The sequence below is a fragment of the Magnolia sinica genome, chromosome 6 (genome assembly GCF_029962835.1).
Source record: "Magnolia sinica isolate HGM2019 chromosome 6, MsV1, whole genome shotgun sequence".
Taxonomy (NCBI): domain Eukaryota; kingdom Viridiplantae; phylum Streptophyta; class Magnoliopsida; order Magnoliales; family Magnoliaceae; genus Magnolia; species Magnolia sinica.
In genome coordinates, this window is record NC_080578.1 from 101,334,773 (window position 1) to 101,356,734 (window position 21,962).

The following is a 21,962-nucleotide window of genomic DNA, read 5'->3' on the forward strand; positions in this document are numbered from 1 at the left end:
TTTGATGGGCCCAGTATTATACGTCTCTCCAAAAAAGAAGGGATTGTCCACTCATAAGATGATCCACAATTTCTAAAAGTAATGGATGGACGGGAATGATACACTGAATTTTGATGATATGAAATCTGAAAACCCTCTCTATGGGCCCACCTTGATGTATGCAACTTACATCCCCGCCGTCCATCCATTTTGAAAGAGCATTTTAGTGCGTGATCCCAATAATGAAGCAGAACAAAATCTTAGGTGGACCACACCATCGGAAGCAGCGGCAATTGAATACCCACCATTAAAAACCTCCTGTGGGCCAGAGGAATGTTTATTGTCCATCCAACCCGTTGATAAAGTCACAAAGACCTGGATGAAGGGACCACACAAATATCAGCTTGATCCAAAACTTTTGTAGCATACAAGAAGTTTTTAAATGGTCAAGCACCACATGTGGTGTAATCCACACCTGAGATTTTGGATCTGTTTCATTTTTGAGATCAGGAGAGCTTTTAAAAACGGATGGACGGCGTGGATGTAAGGCACATGCATTAATGTGGCCCCACAATCAGGGATCCACCAAACCGCGCCCTTGCAAATGCTTAGTGGGTGATACCCTTACCGTAGGCCCACCTTGATGATATTCTGTATATCCACCCCGTCTATTCGTTTTTAAAGCCCATTTTAGAACCAGATAAAGAACATTAAGTACATCCAAATCCCAGGTCGACCACACAAAAAGCAACGGTGATGATTGAACACTCACCATTAGAAAATCCCCCAGGCTCACTGTAAGAAGATTCGTAATGTTTATTTGTCATCCAACCCGTTGATAAGGTTTATAAAAAAAAAAAAAAAAAAACTCTATGAAAGAAAAATGTAAATATTAGCTTGATCCAAAACTTTTTGTGGCCTACAAAAAGCTTTTAATGATCATTCAACACCTTTTCCAGTAGTGTGGTCCACTAAATATATGGATCTTATCAAATTCTGGAATAAATTCCTTAAATGAGGTTTAACAACGTATGGACGGCGTGGATATGAAATATATTAATCAAGGTGGGCCCCACAAGATAAGGGTAACACCAACTAAGCCGTTACCCGGGTAACAGCTAATCCGCTCCCGATGGTTACCGACCGTTTAAACCCTAAACCCTACGCTGCCGCTAGCCGAACAACCCAAGCGGGAAGAGAGAGATCCTCTTCCTCCTGTGCCTAGGGTTAGGGTTTTTGTTTCCCCTTCTCCTCAGGCTCGTAAGCTACTGTTAGGGTTTCTCCTTCCTCCTCAGGATCGAAAGAAATGCGGCCTCCGAGGGGCCGTGGCGGCGGTTTCAGGGGCAGAGATGGTGGCCGCTTTGGAGGCCGTGGCGGTGGTGGCCGCTTTGGAGGCCGTGGCGGAGGATTTCGTGACGAAGGACCCCCTGCTGAAGTCATAGGTCAGTTCTATCTTGTGGGACCCACCTTTTTGTGATCTGTACCATTGATCTGATGGTCGTCACAGGGGATGGTGGGTGCTCCGAAAATCTTCCGGATCGGAGCGTCCCAACTCCCCTATGATCTTTGGACCATTTTCTGTGGAATGTGTTTTGTCACTGTTTTTCCTTCTCAACCGTCTATTGGTAGACCGTTTATCCGAGGGTCAGGATGTTCCAATATGGAATTGTTTCGAAGCATGCCTAATCCATGGTGTGGCCATTCAGATCATTGGTTTGGATCACCGAGGCATGAGCCCCATATGTGTTGAATCTACGCATCAGGAAGCTGTATGCTCGCTATGGTGTGGGACCCTGTCGTTCTTTTTTCTCTGATTAAGGACTGGTTCAGTAGTCCAACGGGCCACCTGAAATTGTGGTCTGGTTGTCGCTCCCAGAAGCCAATCATATAGGAGGCCCCCATCATGTGTCCTCCATTTTTAGAACCATGGCTGTATGCTTAAGGGGTCGTTGGGATGCCTATAAAAATTTTAAGTTGCAACCACATTGCACTTGACACTTGTTTCAAGTGTGAAGTGTTTTCAGTATGTCCTGTTTGGCTTTAAGTTGTAAAGTGTTTACCAATTTTTTGTGTTTGGCTTTAAGTTGTAAAGTGTTTGCAAGTAAACAGTATTGTATGTTTGGGTTACCTATGAAGTGTGTACACTTCCCATTAGAGAGATTCAAACTAAGGGCATGTTTGGATGCCTGTAAGTTGGGTTAGTTGGAAGTTACTTACAGGGAAGTCACTTACGGGTGTTGTTTGGGGGAAGAAATTCACTTGTAAGTCACTTACAACCTGTAAGTCACTAACAGGCAAAACTGCCAGGAAACTTCCAGGGGCTGGGGTGAGAATTCACTTCCCTGTAAGTGACTTACAGGCCCAACGGTCTGATTTTTCGAAACATGGGAAGAGGGGGAAACACACCAACAACTACTTGCAACCGGCTCTCTCTCTCTCTCCCTCCCTCCCTACAATCGGTGATGTGTGTCTCTCCCTCTCCATATCTGCAGTCGATTGGGCAGTAGGGTTATGTTCTTTTTTTTTTTTTTTTTTCTTTTTTCTGCATTTGAATAGGCCCCAATTTGGTGAGGCCGTGATAGTGGAGCCCACACCTTTGTATGTTTGTATATCCACGCCGTTCATTAGTTTTTGCTAACTCCTTTTAGGGCTTGGGCCCAAACATGAAGCAAAACCAAATCTCAGGTGGGCCACACTACAGGAAACAATGGTGATTGAATCTCCACCATAAAAAACTTTCTAGGGCCCACTGTAATGTTTATTTGCCATCCAACCTGTTGATAAGGGCACAAAGATCTAGGTGAAGGAAAAACACAAATGTCAGCTTGATCCAAAACTTCTGTGGCCCATGGTTTATTTTTATTTAAATTCATACATCAATGCACTTGTTTACATCCATGGCCCTACAATGATGAGACATATCCTGGAGTTCATAACAGCACATTGATCCTAGTCAGTGATCAAAGGCCAGACCTTTCTCCTGTTGACTCTGGATTACCAGTTGAACATTTGCTTGATGCACCATTGTGGTGCCCACAGCTGATAGTATAATATCTGGTCCATCACTACACCTTAACTATCAATCACAAATGTTCCAAAATCTTTTAATGATGACCACCCTTATCTCCACGTTCCTTGCGGTGTTGCCCACTTGACCGTTAGAATGGACATTATTTAGGCATCCAATCATATTGGTCAGAAGCACCATCTCACTAGATTGGATGACATATACAGTCCATGGTAGGCCCCACAAATATTAGTATAATTTTTTTTTTAATGGCATTCATCCTTATCCCAATTGCTGCTTGTGGTACGGCCAACTTGATTGTTGGAATGTGGACAACCCCCCCCTTTTTTTTGCCCAACTGATGCTTGGTTTAGCCCAAGGATAGGATTGTCCCAAGTATTAATCAATGCTCTACCCAATGACCCTCTTATATAATGCCCTTTAATGGAATTTGAAGATTTCTGAGGATTCACCACTCCAAGCTTTGTTTGGTGTGAATATCCTCCACTTTCAAACTGGTAAACACTTTATTTTTTGAACAAACCTGTAAATACTTTATGGATTACTCAAATACAGAAAACTGCTTACCTGTAAACACTTTACAACTTAAAACCAAACAAGACAGTTTTTAAATACTTTACACCTTAAATTAGTAAACACTTTACGCCTGTAAAGACTTTCAGTTGTAAAGTTTTTACAACTTAAAATTTTACAAGCATCTAAACGACCCTTAACTAGAGCTGGGCAAAACAGACCCGATCCGACATGATCAGAACCGATCCGACGGTCTGGATCGGTGCAGATCGGGTAGCTCCATCCAGATCCGAAATCTTTTCGGGTCGAGTTCGGATTGACCCTGATCCGACCCGACCCGAAAACCCGATCCGAATGGATCTGGACAGATTCGATCCTACCCGATCCAGAGTATCTCTTATCATACTTCTACTTTTTCCCTATGTTATGGTCCTCTTGAGCTTTGAATATGCATCGATTTTGGGTTCAACCACTAAAATGATTTGAAAAAACGAATGGACGGCATGGATAAACCACATGCATTCAAGGTGACCCCAACAATGCTTACCGTGTACAATAAAAAAATGTTTGCTGGTTTACCGCACATAGCTGCGGCTAGCTGGCACGCAGATTGTGTCCTACCCCCACCGTCTCTAACCGCGAATGGACGATTCTGTGGGCGGGCCCACCATGATGTATCTGTACATCCAATCTGTCTATCCTTATTCTAAGATCATTTCAAGGAATAACCACAAAAATGAGGCAGATCCAACGCTCAAGTGGACTACACCAAATAATAAGCTTGGTTCACAGAGCATTAAATGCAAGTTGCATTAAATGCAAAAGTCATATATGGTGTGACCCATTTGAGCGTTGGATCTACCTAATTTCTATGGTCATTCCTTAAAATAATATGAGAAAAGAGATAGACGGCTTGGATGTACAGATAAATCACAGTGGGCCCGCCACAGAACTGCTCGTACGGGGCTAGAGACGGGCGAGGGTAGGATGCAGTCCGTCCGGCTAGCTGTAGGTACGTGTCGTGCCAAGACGACTCGTCTTCAGTGCAGACACTCCTCGAGCTGCGAGTTGTACAAACAGTTCAAAGGAGATCAAGGTTACATGGCCCTACAGTGATGTATTTATTATATCTACACCGTTGATATATATTTAGACATCATTTTAGAGCATTATCTAAAAAAATGGATCATATCTAGAGATCATCTGGACCACACCACAAATAACAACAGAGAATGATTTTCAGTGTAGTCCCACTGCTTTTTCCAACGTGGTCCACTTGATAGTAAGATCTATCTTATTTTTTGTCTCAAGCCTTAAAACGAGCTCGCCAAATAGATGGACGGTTTGGATATAACACATATCCCATGATCAGACCTACATAACTTGATAACATCAAAAGTCGTCGTTTCGTGCGCAACCTGTTACAACAGCTTCCGTGCATAGCACGTTCGCATCTGCAGCGCCTCAAGCTCCGAGTTGTACGAACGGCTCAAATGATATCAACTTTAGATGGGCCCCACAATGATGTATTTATTATATCTATACCGTTTATCCATTTTTCATGATCATTTTAGATCATTTGGAAAAAAAAATAAATCAAATCTAAAGCTCAAATGGACCACACCGAAGATAGCAATGAGATAATGATTTTCACCATTTTTAACGATCCGAATCACACCCAACCCAATCTGACTCGGTTTCCATGACCGAGTCGGACTCAGTTCGGGTCAGGCCAACCGTGAGTCGGGTCGGTTTGAGTCCTATGTTCCGGACCTGGTCCCGGATCGAATTGGATTCGGGTCCATCCAGCTAGATTTCGGACCGAATCGAGTTAGCCCCAATCCGATCCGACTCGGTCCGATGCCCACCTCTACCCTTAACTGATACTGAACTAAATAAAGTGAAGAACCTACTATTGTTAACTTACTTAAAATTAGATTGGATAAATGATCATAGCCTTTGCTTGTGGGCAGATGTTTGTTGAGATACGACAATTGGAGGGTTTAAATTTTTAACAGCCCAATAAATGTCCACCAATCTGATAGCTGGATAATCAAATAAGCATAATTTTGGTTCATGACGCATCTGAAATAGGACTCATAAATTGTAAGTTTAATTTAAATTGCTTGTGTGCCACGAATGCCAGATTATAAGTTTTTCCCTTCTTCTTCTTCTTCTTCTTTTTTGGTAGTTCTCATGTGGATTTTATTGTAATCTATCTACAGAGGTTTCGTCTTTTGTCCATGCCTGCGAGGGAGATGCGGTCACAAAGCTCACTAATGAGAAAATACCTTACTTTAATGCTCCTATCTATCTGCAGAACAAGACCCAGATTGGGAAGGTCGATGAAATATTCGGCCCCATCAATGAATCAGTGCGTCCATAACCTTTTATTGTCATAGAATTTTCCCACATTGATGGATCCTTTTTGGGTGATTTTTGACATTCCGTTCCTCTGATATTTCATTCTTTATTTCAGTTTTTTTCGATTAAGATGATGGAAGGCATTATAGCAACCTCCTACTCAGAGGGTGACAAGTTTTACATTGACCCTGCAAAGTTGTTGCCGTTGGCAAGATTTCTTCCACAGCCAAAGTATGTTTAATTCTTATTACAAGTTATTGTGCATCAAACATTTTTTTAGGTTCATTAGTGTTTCTTTATAGATTCATTATTCTAGAGGTGGATATCTCTTGATCAAGATTGATTATATTCCTTCATGAGATGATTCATCCTTTGGCTACTGGTCTACATTAAACGAAAAATAGTCTGATGATCGAAGAGTTGAATCTTTCAAGATGGGAGGTTCTTGGGACATCCCCAGTTCATGGTGAAGCCCCTTGGATTGACGGTTTGAACTTGGTTTACTAAACCATGGGCCCTACATGTACCAAGTTCTACACATCAATGAATTTTATGTTTATTAATGAACAAGGTCTCCTAATCATGGTTTTGAAAATTGGTTACAATATGGTCATAATGTAACCATATTGCCTTCCCTATTACACGAAATGGTGGTGAATGGAACCATTTAAAAAACATGGCTCATAGTGGCCTATATTGGCTGCCGATACACCCTATATCAGCACTGATGAGGGGCTGATATGGCTGTTATAATCAAATACAACCATGAGGGGACCCATTTCAAAATTTTCTTTTTGTGAAACTTTGCTCTAGGTTTTTTTTTTTTCCCCAAGGTATTCCGTAATGGTAACAGTGGTTGTAACGGCCATTATCGTCTTTTTTTAATTAAAAAAATCCATAAAATAAAATAAAATTGCATCTGCCCCATAACGGACCATTACGGGGCCGTTAAGGCCTTTACGAGAGGCGTAATGGCGATTATGAGTCATATTTCCACAAGGGCTGTTACGGCTGACCCTGTAACATGTAACGGTTGCCACCGTTACTTTTATGGCCTTGTAACAGCCGTTACTGCACACCATGGTTTTTTCTTCATTTCAACCATGAAGGAAGCTTAAAAATGCATTTTATACTAGACCTATGTTATTTTCTTCTTCTCCTTCGTCTTTAATTCTATTCAGCCTTAGACCTAGGCTTGCTTTGGGGATCAAAACACAAGATTTTAGTGATATTCAAATATTTGAAGCAGAATGAACCATTTTGAGAAAAAATGGAAGGGGAAACTATCATTTAAAAAAAAAAATTCCCTTCTCTTTTCCTCTTTCATTTTCTTTTTCATTGTATTTCATCGGGGGACTATTTAGTTGAGTTTTAGCAGGTCAAGTGGAAAAACAGTGTTCTTAGCAAAGAATGGTCTGATACACAATTGAATACATGTTAAAAACAAACATTAAAGGAATTTATACGTTCTGGTGTTTTACTTTTTTTTTTCCTATTTTCTTGATATATTTTTTTGACAAAATCTTTTACGAAAAGAAAAATTATGGGCCCATAACGTCCAATACAAATCTTTTACATTATTCAAACGCTTGCTTGTAATTCTTTCCTCAATTTCTTTCTAGATCTTACTAAGCCATAATGTCCTTTTCACATGGAAGATGAAAAGAAATCCTATTTTAAAATATGCTTAATGGCTTGAATGCTTTTGGTCCATTGGAGGGTTACCTACATTAATATTCATATGTTATAGAAATTAAGATATGCCCTTAAGTCATAGAAAGCTAACATGAATGCTTCAAGACATCTTGTTTCGAGGTTTTTTTTTTGTTTTTTTTATTTTTTTTAATTTTAAAAGAATGCTTCAAGACATCAACTGTTTCATGAAGAGGGGGTTATCCAGTTGTCTTCGATATGAAGAAGTGCAACAGTTTAAACACCCCTCTAGGTTCTAAGAAAATGATAGCCTGATAGACCGATGACCCTGTTCTCATGGAGGAATTGTTAATTTCATAGCTACATTATTGAGAAATGGATGCCGAAACTATGTTAGACATGGATGTGAAAAGTGTCATTTTGATAGTTTAATAGTATTTAACCACAAGCATGAAAAACATGAATGAGGAAATGCTGGTATTTGTGACAGGAAACAAGATTCTCGATAACTATGGTTAATTTAATGTTATGTTCCTGTTATATTTCTGTTATATTCCATCCTATTAAATTATAACATTTCAAGATCCTAATTACAACTTTCCCATTATTAATTCTATCATTACAAGATCCCCTTAAAGTCTCAATCTCTAATGGTGCTGACTGCTGAGACACATCATATTTCTGTTATAATACATATGCCAAATCCAATCTCTATTGGACTTCTCATACTGCACAGGGGTGAAACTGTACCATATATGGACTAGAAAGAAGACATCCAATTCCCATTTGCCTAAACCAGATCTTATTAAATCACACTAGATATGACGGTCTTCTGATATTAAAATCTGGAACTTAAAAATACAGTGCTCATCCACTGAAAGCTCTCTTATCCTAACCATTGTGTTTAGATAATTTGCAAAAATAGTTCTCTGAATTATCAACATTTTTTAATTTTTAATTTTTCATTTTCTCTTATTATTATTATTATTTTTGTTGTTGTCGTCGTTGCATTTAGATGCCTAGATTTACGTATTTATGCTTAGATCTATGTAATAAGTCATTTGTTTAGCATTTGCACGACTCTTTATGATGCCTTTTTGGGTATGTTTGTATTATTTTCTTTTTATTTTTAAATTATAATGTTATGTAAACTTCTAAATCAGTTGTGTTAGATGCATCAATTTATGAACTTAGAAGAGCCTTATTGCACATGGTTGCATCTGTGGTGTGGAGCATAGCTCATTGAGTTTCTTGTTCATGCAATGTCACAATTAGTGCAGCTATATCTTGCCTATTCAACGCGAACTTTTGCTACTATCAAATCAAGATTAATTGAGGCACATGAGTTCTTGATTAGTCTTAGTTCTTGATTAGTCTTGTGTTGTATAAGATTAGTACATACTCAACATGTGTAATCATAGAGGTCCTATATTTGCTAGAGAGGATTGCTAATCGTGCACAATGGGTGTAGCAAAAAGTTGCGACACTGCTGTTAGGGATCCATGAGTGGCAAGTGAATTTGAAGTAGAAACTTTGACTGAGGAGTTCAAAACGAGCCAAAAAGGTTAGCTAATTCCAAACATGTGTTGATTGTAGAGCTGTACACATCCACACCTGACCACGTGTGCAAATATAAAATACACAAGTGGGATCTGTGCTCCTAATATGGTTGGAAATAATTCTTAGATTTTCTACCTAAAGAAATAAGACAAGTTATCTATTCAGGTGAGTCGCAACTCACAACATATATAAGAAGGAGAAAAAATGGCCCAAGAAATGCTTGAATTTTGTGACAGTCGTGTACTGATCCAACTCATGCATTTTTGTACCTTAATGAACATTTACCCTAAACAAATTTTGAGGAAAAAATTTGATTAATAGTGTTGATCCTGAGTTCCAACTTGAAAATAGCCCAGAAATTATGAAATTTGTGGGATTCATCCAACTGAGGTTTATTTCTGACACAACGATTTCCCTCAACAATTTGAAGGGGAAAAAAAAAACAGATGATAGTCCCCAATTACTATTCATCTTCTCAAATGGGTTGATTTATGAATATCAACAAAATAAGCCCCAATTAAACACAAATCAAACATGATTTTATAGGTTGGGATCCATGTTTAAATCTAACAAAAATGAAGAATAAAATGCTGCAAGAAAGAAAAGAAGCAGATTGGATTAGCAATTTTTATTCCCCCAAAAGTTCTTCTTTGATTCGTGCTCAAATCATCACTTTCAAACTTTTTTGTTGACATATATTTGGTCAAAAATGTTCTCAGAGGCTAATCTTTTGCTTTTTGGAAGAAAAATGAGAAAAGAAACAAAACTGAAGTCTCTTATAGCCGTAACAGTCACGGGCTGATATGCTTCCAACGTAACAGTATGGGGCAATTTTTTGTGGTTGATTCACCCCTGTATCACATATTCGGGAGACTGATACAGATACGATACAGTCAAGAAAGATTTATTATAAACATTGTTTAAAACCCTGGCTGTCTTTTCTAAATTGTCTTTGATATTAGTGAACGTGTATTCTGACTTCTTATATGGATAGAGAAAATTGTCAAGCTAGAAGGGCAAATTTCTATCCTTTTTTTTTTTGCTCTCTCTCTCTCTCTCTCTCTCTCTCTCTCTTTAGGGGGGATGGATACCTGTCCTTAGGTGGCTGAATTATCTTGATTGAGGCAGTAATGTCAAATATGCAAGTTTATCTTATCTTTATTTCATTGCCATCTAGCGTCATCAGTAGTTTAAAAAAATAAATCCGAAGGGAATTCCTTTGGTGAGGAAGGGAAGAAAAACATAAATTTCACTTGGCGGAGTGGGGAGAAGCATGCATGTTGAAAAGCAGTAGGATTGGGACCAAATCATTGAAAGCCATGAATACAATGTTATTTGGTAAATGGTTGTGGGGATTTGAGGAAGATGACAACCTTTTGGAAGCAAATCATCTTGAGCAACTATCAAGATTGTCGGTGGTTGGTTCACTAGAGCTTCACCATAGTGCAAGCCTTTGCCAGAGTGGAAAGTGAATTTTTAAGTAGAGATGCTACTAAGGAGATTGTTCATGGCATTGGTGCTGCCATGCTTGATCTTAGACCCATGTTTAAGAGGGTGTTTGATGTGGAGACTGGTCTAATCAGGCTGGCTGAGGTGGGCCTTGAGAGAGACATGATGATTGTTATTCTATTGTAGGAGCCAAGTGGTTGACTGTGGAGCTTATGCATTGAGCCTCATGGAGCATCTATAGTTGGAAGCCTTTGCGGGTCAAAGGGATAGATGGTTGTAGTTTCTGGAAAATCAGGACTCTTTTTGGTTAAATCCCCTTCGCTGTTGGGTTTCTCATCCCAAAGAGAAATGGCACTAGCAGTGGGCTTTCCTTTTCGTTGTCCCCAATATTTATACCTTATGGCTGTGGAATGCAAAATTAGTGGATATTTATTCATTTGATGCAATTTCAAGAGGGTTGTATTCACCATGTGATGCCTTGTTTGACCCTTGGCACTAGGGATTTCATAGTTCAAAACGGAAAGATCTTATGGAGGCTCTCTTTGTTGGTAGGACTGGGGTTTTCGGTCCAAATAGCCTCGTACTGTGATGTGGTCATGACAGGAGCATGTCATTTCCTAACTTATTGTAGCCCTGAAATCACTTTTTCATTTTTTGGAGGATGAAAATGCCCATTTATCACAATTGCCCCTCGTATGGTGGGTTCTAGTCTCGAAAGGGGAAAAGTTTTTCTAAAAATGGACGTGGGTCCTACCAAAAATTAAAATTTGGACCACCCCTTGGCTGACATAATCCATTCATTTTAATTGGACAGACATGAACCCACAAGAGGGTTTTTCCTATTTTTTGTTTGAAGTCTCTGTGGCCCACAACTACACTAACATTGTACGTTAATTCTGAATTGTTTTCTCTCATATGGTCCATCTGTAATGAGTTTTGCCTTCAAACTTAGATCGATGACATAAAATTAAAAACCCCCACATGTGGATAGGTTGGATTTGCTTCACGACAACCCAATGGGCCCCGACATAAGATGTGGATGGGTTCAAAAGTGAGTCCCTTTTGCATGAGGGTCAATTGGGCATTTCCTTCTTCCTTGGTTTTTTACACAAGAGAGGAGAGTGTGAAAGGGAGGATGGTGTTTTTTGGTTCCCTTCTTCCTTAGTTCCCTTTATAGTTGTTTTTTGTTTTTATTTATTTATTTAGTATGAATAATGGGAGTTTATGAAAGAGAGGAGGGTGTTATGGTTCCTTTTATAATAATAATAATAATTATTTTTGTGTTGGGTATGAATGGTGGGAAGAATGTTGTAATGAAAGAATTTTTGTAATGGAAGAATGTTGTAATGGAAGAATTTTGAACGATGGGAGTTCGTGAAAGATAAGTGTGGTGATTCCCTTTATACTTTTGTTTTTTTGTTTTTTGTCTGGTTGGGTATGATTGGTGGGAGTTTGTGAAAGGGAGGAGGGTGTGATGGTTCCCTTTATAGTTGTTGTTGTTTTTTTTTTTTTTAATTATTATTTTTAAATTGTATGAATGATGGGAGTTTGTTAAAGGGAAGAGAGTGTGAGGGTCCCCCCCTTTTTTTATTGTATGAATGGTGAGACAACACGGATCGCGGAATTCATAGTGGACCGCTAATATTAACAAGCGAATTCATTGTGGACCGTAGATATTCAGCGAGGACTACAGATATTATTAAAGTGGACCGATGATATTGGATTATCAGTGGTCCTCATCTGATTATTAGCGGTCCACTCTTAATATCAGCAGTCTACAGTGAATATCAACAATCTACACTGAATATCGACAATCCACAGTAAATATCGATTATCAACTATACAACATTCATCAATTCAAACATACTTCCATCTTAACATTCTTCCATTACAAAAATTCATCCATTACAACATTCATCAATTCCAACATTCTTCTATTATAAAGTTCATACATTACACCATCCTTTTATTATAAATATTCATCCATTATAGTATTCTTCAACACCCTTTACTCTTTCACAAACTCTCACCATTCATACCAAATAATAATAATAAAAAAGAACCCCAAAAAACAAATATAAAGGAAACCAAGGAAGAAGGAAGTGAACCAAAAAATACCATCCTCCCCTCCCGTGAAAAAAATAAGGAAGGAAGAAGAAAACGGTCAAATGGTCCTCATGCGGAAGGGCCTCACATTTTGAACCCATCCACATCTTATGTGGGGACCACTGAGTTGTCGTAAAGCAAATCTAACCTGTTCATATGTAAAGGGTTTTAATTTCATGTCATCGATCCAAGTTTGAGGCAAAACTCATAGCCGATGGACTACACAGGAGAAAACAATTCAGAATTAACGCACAACGTTAGTGTACTTATGGGCCACAAAGAACTTCGAATAAAAAAATAGAAAAAAAATTCTATTGTAGATTCACGGCTGTTCGATTAAAATGAATGGATTAGATCGGCCAAGGGGTGGGCCGAATTTTAGTTTTTGGCGGGTCCACGTTCCTTTTTAAAAGGACATTTCTCTTTTTGAGACGAGAGTCTGCCGTACGAGGGGCAGCTGTGGTAGAGGGGTATTTTCGTCCTCCAAAATATGAAAAAGTGGTTTCAAGGCTACAAAACCTCAAGTTTGGTCCGTACGTGCTCCGGCCACAACCATGTCACAGTACGGGGCTATCTGGGCCAAAAACCTAGAAGGAGTGTGCTCGTTGTGGGAAGAAGACAATAACATATTGTTCCGTGATTCTACAAGCCAGCCTGAAGAGGTGTTTGAGAATGCTAGGATGAGTGTGATCTGGTGGGCCAAGTCACTGTGTTTTTCAAGATTGTCCTTTTAAGCTCTTTGATTCGAGTTGGAGAGTTGACTTGTATTAGAATGGATGACCTACCGTTAGTCACCATTTTCTTTTGCCTGTTTTTGTTCTCTTCGGTTAATAAAAAGTAAGTTGCCTCTCCAAAAAATATATATAAATAAATAAGAAAATTATTCAGCAAATGTGGATTTCTTTCTAATCTTTGACAGAATTTCTACTGTTGACTGGTATCTATGCTAGAGTGTTGCTTTCGGTTGTTGGCCAGCAGCTACTATCTGGTGACAAGATTTAAGTCTTTCTCTAACCCATTTTTGGGGTGTCTTTTATACATTTGTGTGTTTTTGCAGGGGCATGATTACTGTCCTTTACTTTTAACTGCTATAGTATTAATTATAGTTGAGTAACCAACTCAACAAGAACACTTCATTTCCTAAGAACATGAGAAATTCTAAGTGGCCTTTTTTTTTTCCCTCCTTGTGTTTCATTTTTCTTACTTGTTGCATATGCATTAAGATTCTTGTAAATTCCATTCTAGGAATATTTTATATATTCTGGTATATGATATGTTCGAGTGCAGCCCCGTATTTTAGTGATCTGAATTGTTGCTATTATGAGCCCCACTATGCACGAAGGCTCGGCACAAATAATCCCTAGTATGCACGAAGATCCTAACCTTTAATTGGCGGCCAGAGGATAGATGGTTGAGAATGAAATTCAGCACGAGGATTATAGTGCATGGACATCTGCTGGAAAAAGGTCTAATATTCGGTTGTGAGGATCTTCCAACCGAGGGGATTATAGTGCATGGGCATCTGCTGAGTCCCGGCATCTCAATGGAGTTGGAGTACTGAAGCAAGGCTGAACTTCTACAAAATGAAAACCCCAAATTGTACTTTATAAACTCTAATCCAAATTCATCCATCACGATCACATCCAGATCATAGTTCAAAAATGCAAAAACTTTACTCAACTTGATCTGACTCGAATGTTCAGTCAGGTTGGGTGGACTCAAGGACTAGACCTGATTCGACTAGATATTTGATTTTTTAGAGATTAAGAATATTAGGAAGGGTACAAACTATTTAAAACATCTATATATAGTATAAATAAATACCCTCCTATTTAAGAGCATTGCTTCCATTGATGGAGTGGGGTTTTGAGCCAAGTTGTGTCAAGTCGACCGAGTTATTGAGTTGAAAAATCTTCCCAAGCTGAGACTGAGTTACTTCCAGAGTTCCAGTACTGAGTCCCCCTTGTTATTCGGCTTGCGATCTTGCTGAGTTGACTTGCCTGAGTTTTGAGTCGACTCAGAAAGTATTAGAACTATGATCTGGATCTCATTTGAACTTCTGTCCCCAAACATCATAAGGGCATCCAGTCTATTATGATGTCCTAGCGTAGCTGAAGGAAGTTTCCTGACTCCTTAGTATCTGCGCATGATCTATAGGCTATTCAAGATTGGGGCTTGATCTGTTCCCCGACTCTATTATTATTATTATTATTATTATTATTATTATTTGTTTGGTTCAAGTTTTTCTTTGTTCATTGCAGGGGACAAGGGCAAGCTGGTGCTAGAGGTGGCAGTCGTGGGGGTGGAAGAGGAGGCCGGGGAGGTGGACGAGGCGGCGGGTTTCGTGGAAGATCTGGACCGAGGGGAGGCAGAGGTGGCCCTCCTAGAGGCGGTGGTCGTGGGGGTGGTGGATTTAGGGGGCGAGGCAGATTCTAGAACTCCATGTAATTTTCCATTGCCATCTACATCAATCGTCATCCTGGTATGCATTTCTGCACTCAAATTGCAATTGAACATCGGCATTTTTGTAAGTGCATCCTTTCCTGACAATGCAAGAGTTTATGAACTTTAATTATAGGCATTCCTGCTTGTCTGAGGATTCATCTAACCAAGAAAAGTTGCTTCTGAAATCTTTTCTGTCTGTGACTTGGATAATAGATTAATTAAAGGTGGCAATGGGTCAGCCGACCCACCCGGCCTGAGGAGCCTGACCTGGCTTTGGACTGATCTTGGATCTATTAGCTTTACGCACACACATACCACCACACACTCACGCTGTAGTGGGATTTCACCACCTATGGGTACCCGAACCCTTGATCAGGTGTTGAAACTCCCAGGAGTCTACCAGAGCAAGAGCAAGGACCCATGGATCTATTAGCTTGGCCCATCGGCCTGACTTGGTCTAAGTCATTTTAGCCTAACCCCACCTACCCAGCTCGGTCCAACCCAACATCATATCTACGTCTTATATCCTAAAATTATACCATTTTAATCCTTGATTAAGCATCCCATGCATCTTGAATATAGACCATTGATCTTGTTAGTCGTTCCTCTCGAGTTACGAAAAAACAGTTTTGTAAGTGGTTATGGAAAGAAAAAGGCCCATCTTGAGATCATAATGGCCCATTACGGGCTGAAAAGGTCGTATAGTTTTCTCTTTTCTTATCCGCCGCCCCCCGCGCCCCCCCCCCCCCAAAAAAAAAAGGGGCCGTAAAGGCTGCTAAGGCCTGTATCGTAATAACAGTGGTGTAAACTTGGTTCCTCTAGGTCTATTTCTGTGCATGTGTGGCCCACTTGATCAATGGATAGATTAGGAACATTCAAGTGGAGAGATAAGGATCTTATCAACTTTCAGGCTGGCTCTGATCACGTCAGATCGGACTGGGTCCATCCAAAAAAAAAAAAATAGGCTCAAGTTTCAGGTCAGCTGGACCTAGCCCAAACCGGTCCCATTGCCACCCATAAAATGATTATTCCTATAAATTTGCTTGATAAAACTGTATTTAAAGCATGTCTTGAGTTTAGCGTTCTTGAAAGATTCTTGGGAAGATCTAAGAAATAAAAATTCCAGGGAAACATCAGGACCTGAACAGGGGATTTGGGGTGGTGAGAGAATTGCAGGGGTAAAAGAAGAAGAAAATAAACAGAACCTGAAGAAAGTTGAGTGCAGGATTGAAATGCCAAGGCCATTTTTCAGTAGGAGAGATTGGATAGGTGACTCGATCTACTCCTTTCCTATCAGGTGGGACCCACTTGGGACTAGGGCTGTACATGAACTGAGTTAGCTCGGTTAACTCGCTTGACTCGACTCAACTCGAAAAAGCTCGATTCGACTCTGTTCGAAACTGAGTTCGAGCCGAGTCGAGCTGATTTTTTTAGCTTGAAAAAAAATTCAAACCGAGTTTGAGCTTGCCCGAGCTCGACTCGACTCGGATCGAACCAGTTTGGTGACTCGATTACTTTGATATTGATGTTGCTCACCAAGTGTTTGATGAACAACGAAGTGTCGGCTGGTGGCAAGGAATGTATGTATATGAAACAAATACCCTTTTTTCTTGACTTTGATGTTGCCTACAGGTGTCTGATGAAATCCTTGTTAAATTGTTGCGGCTGTTTTACATACAGTGAGAATTTGAAGGTGCAGTCTATATGTTTGTAAAAATGCTGCACAGGCGAACTGGACTCGATCTTGGCTTGAACTCGGCTCAATCTAGCCCGAGCTGGCTAGTCAGGCTCGAGGACCGAGCCGAGCCGAGTTCAAGCTGGGGTCAGCTAGTGGCCGAGCCGAGTCGAGCTGTGCCAAGCTCAACTCAGTTCAACTCATGTACACCTCTACTCGGGACTTGCCTTTGAGCAGAAGTCGGGCTGGTCCACTTGCTAGGTCAGCCACACTCACTACAGAAATGTGAAGTTTTATGAAAACCATAACCATCAGTGTACATTCAGCTTGGATATACGCCCATCGTAGGAGCATGCTTTCACATATGCCTTAAAGCCTCCTTGCAGTGTGCTCATGAGGTAAAGGACTCATGCTCGTTTGCAAAGTTTTAGGTTGTAATCACTTTAAATTTAATGTTGAAGTATGTGACCTGGAAAACCAACCAGTGTAAGCTTTCATCCACCCACCATGTAGATGGAACATGGCTAATCTCAGCCATAGATTGTGATGACCATGAGTCTAACGTGGCTACTTTAGTATTCCTTAGTGTGTAGTGTTACCTTGAATTTATATGTACATGGGTTAGTCCTCTAATAGTCCCTGGGAACTACATATAGGTCATGATGGCCACTGAAGCCTACGTTCTATCATAAGATATATGTAGTCTTCTTGTGTGAGGGGATTGAATTTGGTTAGGATGGACAGTTTTCCCACCAGCCAGGCTTGGTTTCATTGCGCCTTCCCATGGGAAGCAATGTCAATTGAATTGAACATCTAAGGTTGATTTTATTTTATTTTTTTCCCTCTACTCATGTCTTTGTGATCTTATGAACAGGTTAGATAACAAATAAACATCACTGTTGGCCCTAGGAAGGTTTCTAGGGTTGAAATCATTATCCCCTTTGTGTACTGTGGTATGGTTCGCTTGAGATTTTATATCCTTCAAATTTGGACTAAACCCTAAAATGAGCTGGAAAAACGGATGGACAGCGTCGTCGATGAACCACATACATTCATGGTGGGGCCCCTGGACCAGCCTCTATCGAAGCCCGGCTCACAATGTTAGGCTTGAGCGTGGCTTGGGCGCCTGAGAGGCTTAAATAGCCCAGCCAGAGCCTGGCCGGAAATGTTTATCGTACACAGATGGGATTAGCTACTGACAGCCACCAAGTTATGTGGGCCTCACTATGATGTATTTTTATCCACACCGTCCATCCATTTGGAGAGATCATTTTAAGGGAGGAGACAGAATGAGGCAGATACAAAGCTGGAGTAAACCCCACCACAGAAAAGAGTGGGGAGAGTGACACCCACCGTTGAAACCTTCTTAAGGTCTACCATGATGTATATCTGAGATCCAACCTGTTAATAAGTTAGCACAAGCATGAAAGAAGGGAAAACACAAATATCAGCTTGATCTAAAACTTTTGTGGCCCTTAGAAGTTTTTAAGGGTGGGTGTCACTCTCTCCACTGTTTTCTGTGGTGGGCCTATTCCAGCTTTGGATCTGACTCATTCTTTGTCTCATGCCCTAAAATGATCCCTCCAAATGGATGGACGGTATGGATACAATACATACATTATGGTGGGGCTCACATAACTCGGTGACGTCACTTGACAGAGAGTTTCGCTACTCAACCTGTCAGTAGCTAATCCACGCCCATCGTACACATGAAAACCTAATGGGCCAGGCCGGGCTAGATTCAGGTCAATGGGCCTAAATTTTAAGCCCACCAGCCCTTAGGGCTGATGTGGCCTAGCTACAAAGCCCGTGGACTAGCCCGGCCCATTGACAGCCCTGCTACTTTCTATGCGCGTCATCCAATCAATCAGACTCTCAACTAACAAATAAAAGTTTTGTCAGAAAAGTCACGTTCTACGCCATTCCAATTTGGCGGCGAGAAGAGTTTGAGAGGCTACTTGCATGACACGTGTCACATGGAAGACATGCATGATCGTGACCGCTCATCAGTTGGGTGCCTTACCCTGTCCTTTCATCACATAGGCTGTGGACGTCTACAAGAAAAACCCACTGTTTTAAATAAAAATACGAGCGCTGTCCTATATTCAAAGTACTCGTGGGACCCACATGGTTCATGGACCATCCTGATGTTTGGGACAGGACATGTTTGAAAGCAGATTCAGTTGATGAGTGGTCCGGATCTCACACATTTAATCGATGTGGCACGTTTGCCATGAATTCGTCTTCGCTCTATCCTTTCCCCCTTACATTTGCTGCTCTGGTAGAGCACGATGGTTAATGCACATGCGCTAACAAATTTTGAAAATTGATAAAAGTAAAGTATTTAAATAGTGGGTCCCAATTCAGAAGGGCCTTGGACTAAAATTTCCAGACAAACAATGTCTTAGTTAGTACCAATTAGTTCACATAAAATGGACCGCTAAAATCAAATGCAAGAAATAATTCAAATTCAACAAGAAAAAAGTCTACCGTCCAGATTGATATTGGACTATAACGTCCTAAATATGAACCATGATTTAATTCGAGAATCATATATGCAACGTGTACTATTTAAGAAGGCATGTGTATAAACTATCATACATTGTCGGAGTATCAAATAACTCGATGTTGAAATCGGGAGTGGATTGGAACGCTTCAGTGGCCAAAAGGCTACTGAAGTGACGTTAGTGGATACCAGTAGGCTGGAGATCCGTTCGCATATGCTTTTCTGTTTAGGGCGTGAACGCACCCGGCTACGCACGTGTGATCGTTTATCTTAAGAATAAAAGGGACGCACGGGTGATCGTTTATCTTATAAAAAAAAAGGGCGCGGATTTCCTGGGGAAGACTTTCGCAGGAAGTTCATGCGCTGGGAACCCAGGTGGGGCCCACTGTGATGTCTATGAAAAATCATACCCGTCCATCCGTTTTTTGAGCTTAATTCAGACATGAAGCAAAAAATGAACCGTTTCCAGAAATCAAGTGGGCCAAAAACGTGATAATTGAACATCCACAGTTGAAATATTCGTGGGCCATGGAAGTTTTGAGTCATGCTAATATTTGTGATTTCAGTTCATCTCAGTAGGAATGAAGTTATTAGAGGTACGGATGGTTCTTAAACATCACTGTCAAACCCAGGTAGATTTTAACGGTAGGAATTTCCCTAACCACATTTTCCTTAAGTACGGCCTACTTGAGCTTTCGATACGGTTCATTTTGTGCATAATGTCCTGAAATAAACTCAAAAAACGGATGGAAGGAGAGGATTTCTCACAAACCTCACAGTGGGCCCCACCTAAGTTTCCAGTTCAGGAACTCTTCCTGCAGAAGCCTTTCCGAGGAAATCCGCGCACAAACTTATGTAGAGCTTACCGGTACGTGGCCAAGGGAAGTGGACTGTGTACTGAGTAAACTTCAGGGGTCCACCGTGATTTATGTATTTTATCTCGTTTGACCATCCATTTTATAAAATAATTTTAGGACCTTAGCTCAAAACCTAAGCATTTTTAAGGCTAAAATCGGCCACCAAAGGAAACAGAGTGAATTGAATTTATACAATTGAAAAATTCTTAGAGCTATAGAATTTTTTAATCAAGATTATATATATATTTTTTACATTTGTTCATGTTTTTTTTAATCCTTTAAACAATTTAGATGAAAAATAAACATCACTGTAGGCCTATAAAGGTTTTATTTCCACTGTTTCTTGTGGTATGGTCCACTTGAGATTTTTATAAACTTCAATTTTGAGATCGACGCTTAAAATTAGATGAAAAATAAATGAAAAGTTTAGATAAATCACATAAATTTACAGTGGGCACAATTAAATTTTCTCAGCACGACTATCCGATTTCAGTGGCCGAGTGGGTGCACGGCAGAAACGGAGAAAGATCCGTTTACGGATTTAACGGAGTCGGATTTATACCAAGGGAATATATTATTGGTATCTAGCCCATCACGCTTTGCCCTATCACTTCAGCCAGCCTTTTGGCCACCGAAACGTTCAGCATCCAATCCGCTCCGGCTGAAATCCTACCGAATTTCCATACATTAATGAAGGTGGGCGGCAGGAGACTTTGGCGTCGACTTAGGCGTGGACGTGGATTGCGTGGTGATATGTACGTATTTTATTGCTTCCGTTTCTCCAATTCATTTTAAGTTCATGATCCTAAAACTTAAGGGCCCGTTTGGCCGGTCGGATTGGAAGGGATTGGATGGTATTAGAAGGGATAGGAAGTCAAATCTCGGGATTGGCCTAGCGTGCCAAACAGAGTCAGTGATCTGATCCCAACCCCAAGTATCTCGAGACAATCCGCTGACAACACCATCATTACATTTAAATCCCATCCAATCCACCCTAATCCTTCAAATTTGCCTGGGACGTGTTTGGTTTGAGGGATTAGAAGGGATGAGAAGGTTTAATATCGGGTTGGCCAGGCACGCCAAACAGACTGGATATAGCAATCCAGGGATATATCAATCCCATGGATCTCCAGACAATCCACTGACAACACCATAATTACCTAGAAATCCATGCCATCCACCCTAATACCATTCAATCCCTTCCCATCCACCCGGCCAAACGGGCCCTAAGTATGTCAAATCTTAAGTGGACCACACCACAGGAAACATGATTTCCCCCATTAAAACCTCCTGAGGACCGACATTGATGTTTATTTCTCATTCAATCGGTCATAAGGTCACACAGATCGGGACGAAGGGAAAATAAAAATATCAGCTTGATCCAAAACTTCTGTGGCCCCAACAAGTTTTAAAGGGTAGAAGTTCAATCCCCACCGTTTCTTATGGTGTGGTCCACATGACCTTTGAATATGCTTAAATTTTAACATATTGGCTTAAAATAAAATAGGAAAACGGATGGACGGCGTGGATAAGAGTAAATACATCACAGTAGGGCCCAGAGAGTCCTTCTATCTGGTAGCTGCGTGGCGTTGGGTTCACCGCGCTGCAATGATGGGGACCTAATAGTTGTACAGTTCTGCTCTACCCTTCATTTTGTACAAGTGGGACCTGTGTATCATTCATCCAAGCCATTGATATGACGGACTCCTCTATTGATGGTCCTTGCATCGAAATTCTCCCTTATGGCAAATCCCAAAGTCTTTCAATGTAGGGCCAAACAAATAGACGGTCAAGAAAGAAAACACTGCTACCATTCACATCCAACGG

The 21,962-nt window shown here is 40.5% G+C and overlaps 1 protein-coding gene across 1 annotated transcript; it reads left to right on the top strand.

The window, feature by feature from the left end:
* Positions 1–1,145: 1,145 nt before the first annotated feature.
* LOC131249294 (putative H/ACA ribonucleoprotein complex subunit 1-like protein 1) lies at positions 1,146–15,260 on the top strand. The gene is made up of 4 exons (XM_058249956.1): positions 1,146–1,421; positions 5,746–5,894; positions 6,000–6,115; positions 14,914–15,260. The coding sequence occupies exons 1-4, from the start codon at positions 1,286–1,288 to the stop codon at positions 15,086–15,088; spliced, it is 576 nt and encodes a 191-aa protein (XP_058105939.1). The 5' UTR covers positions 1,146–1,285; the 3' UTR covers positions 15,089–15,260.
* The last annotated feature ends 6,702 nt before the right edge of the window (positions 15,261–21,962 follow it).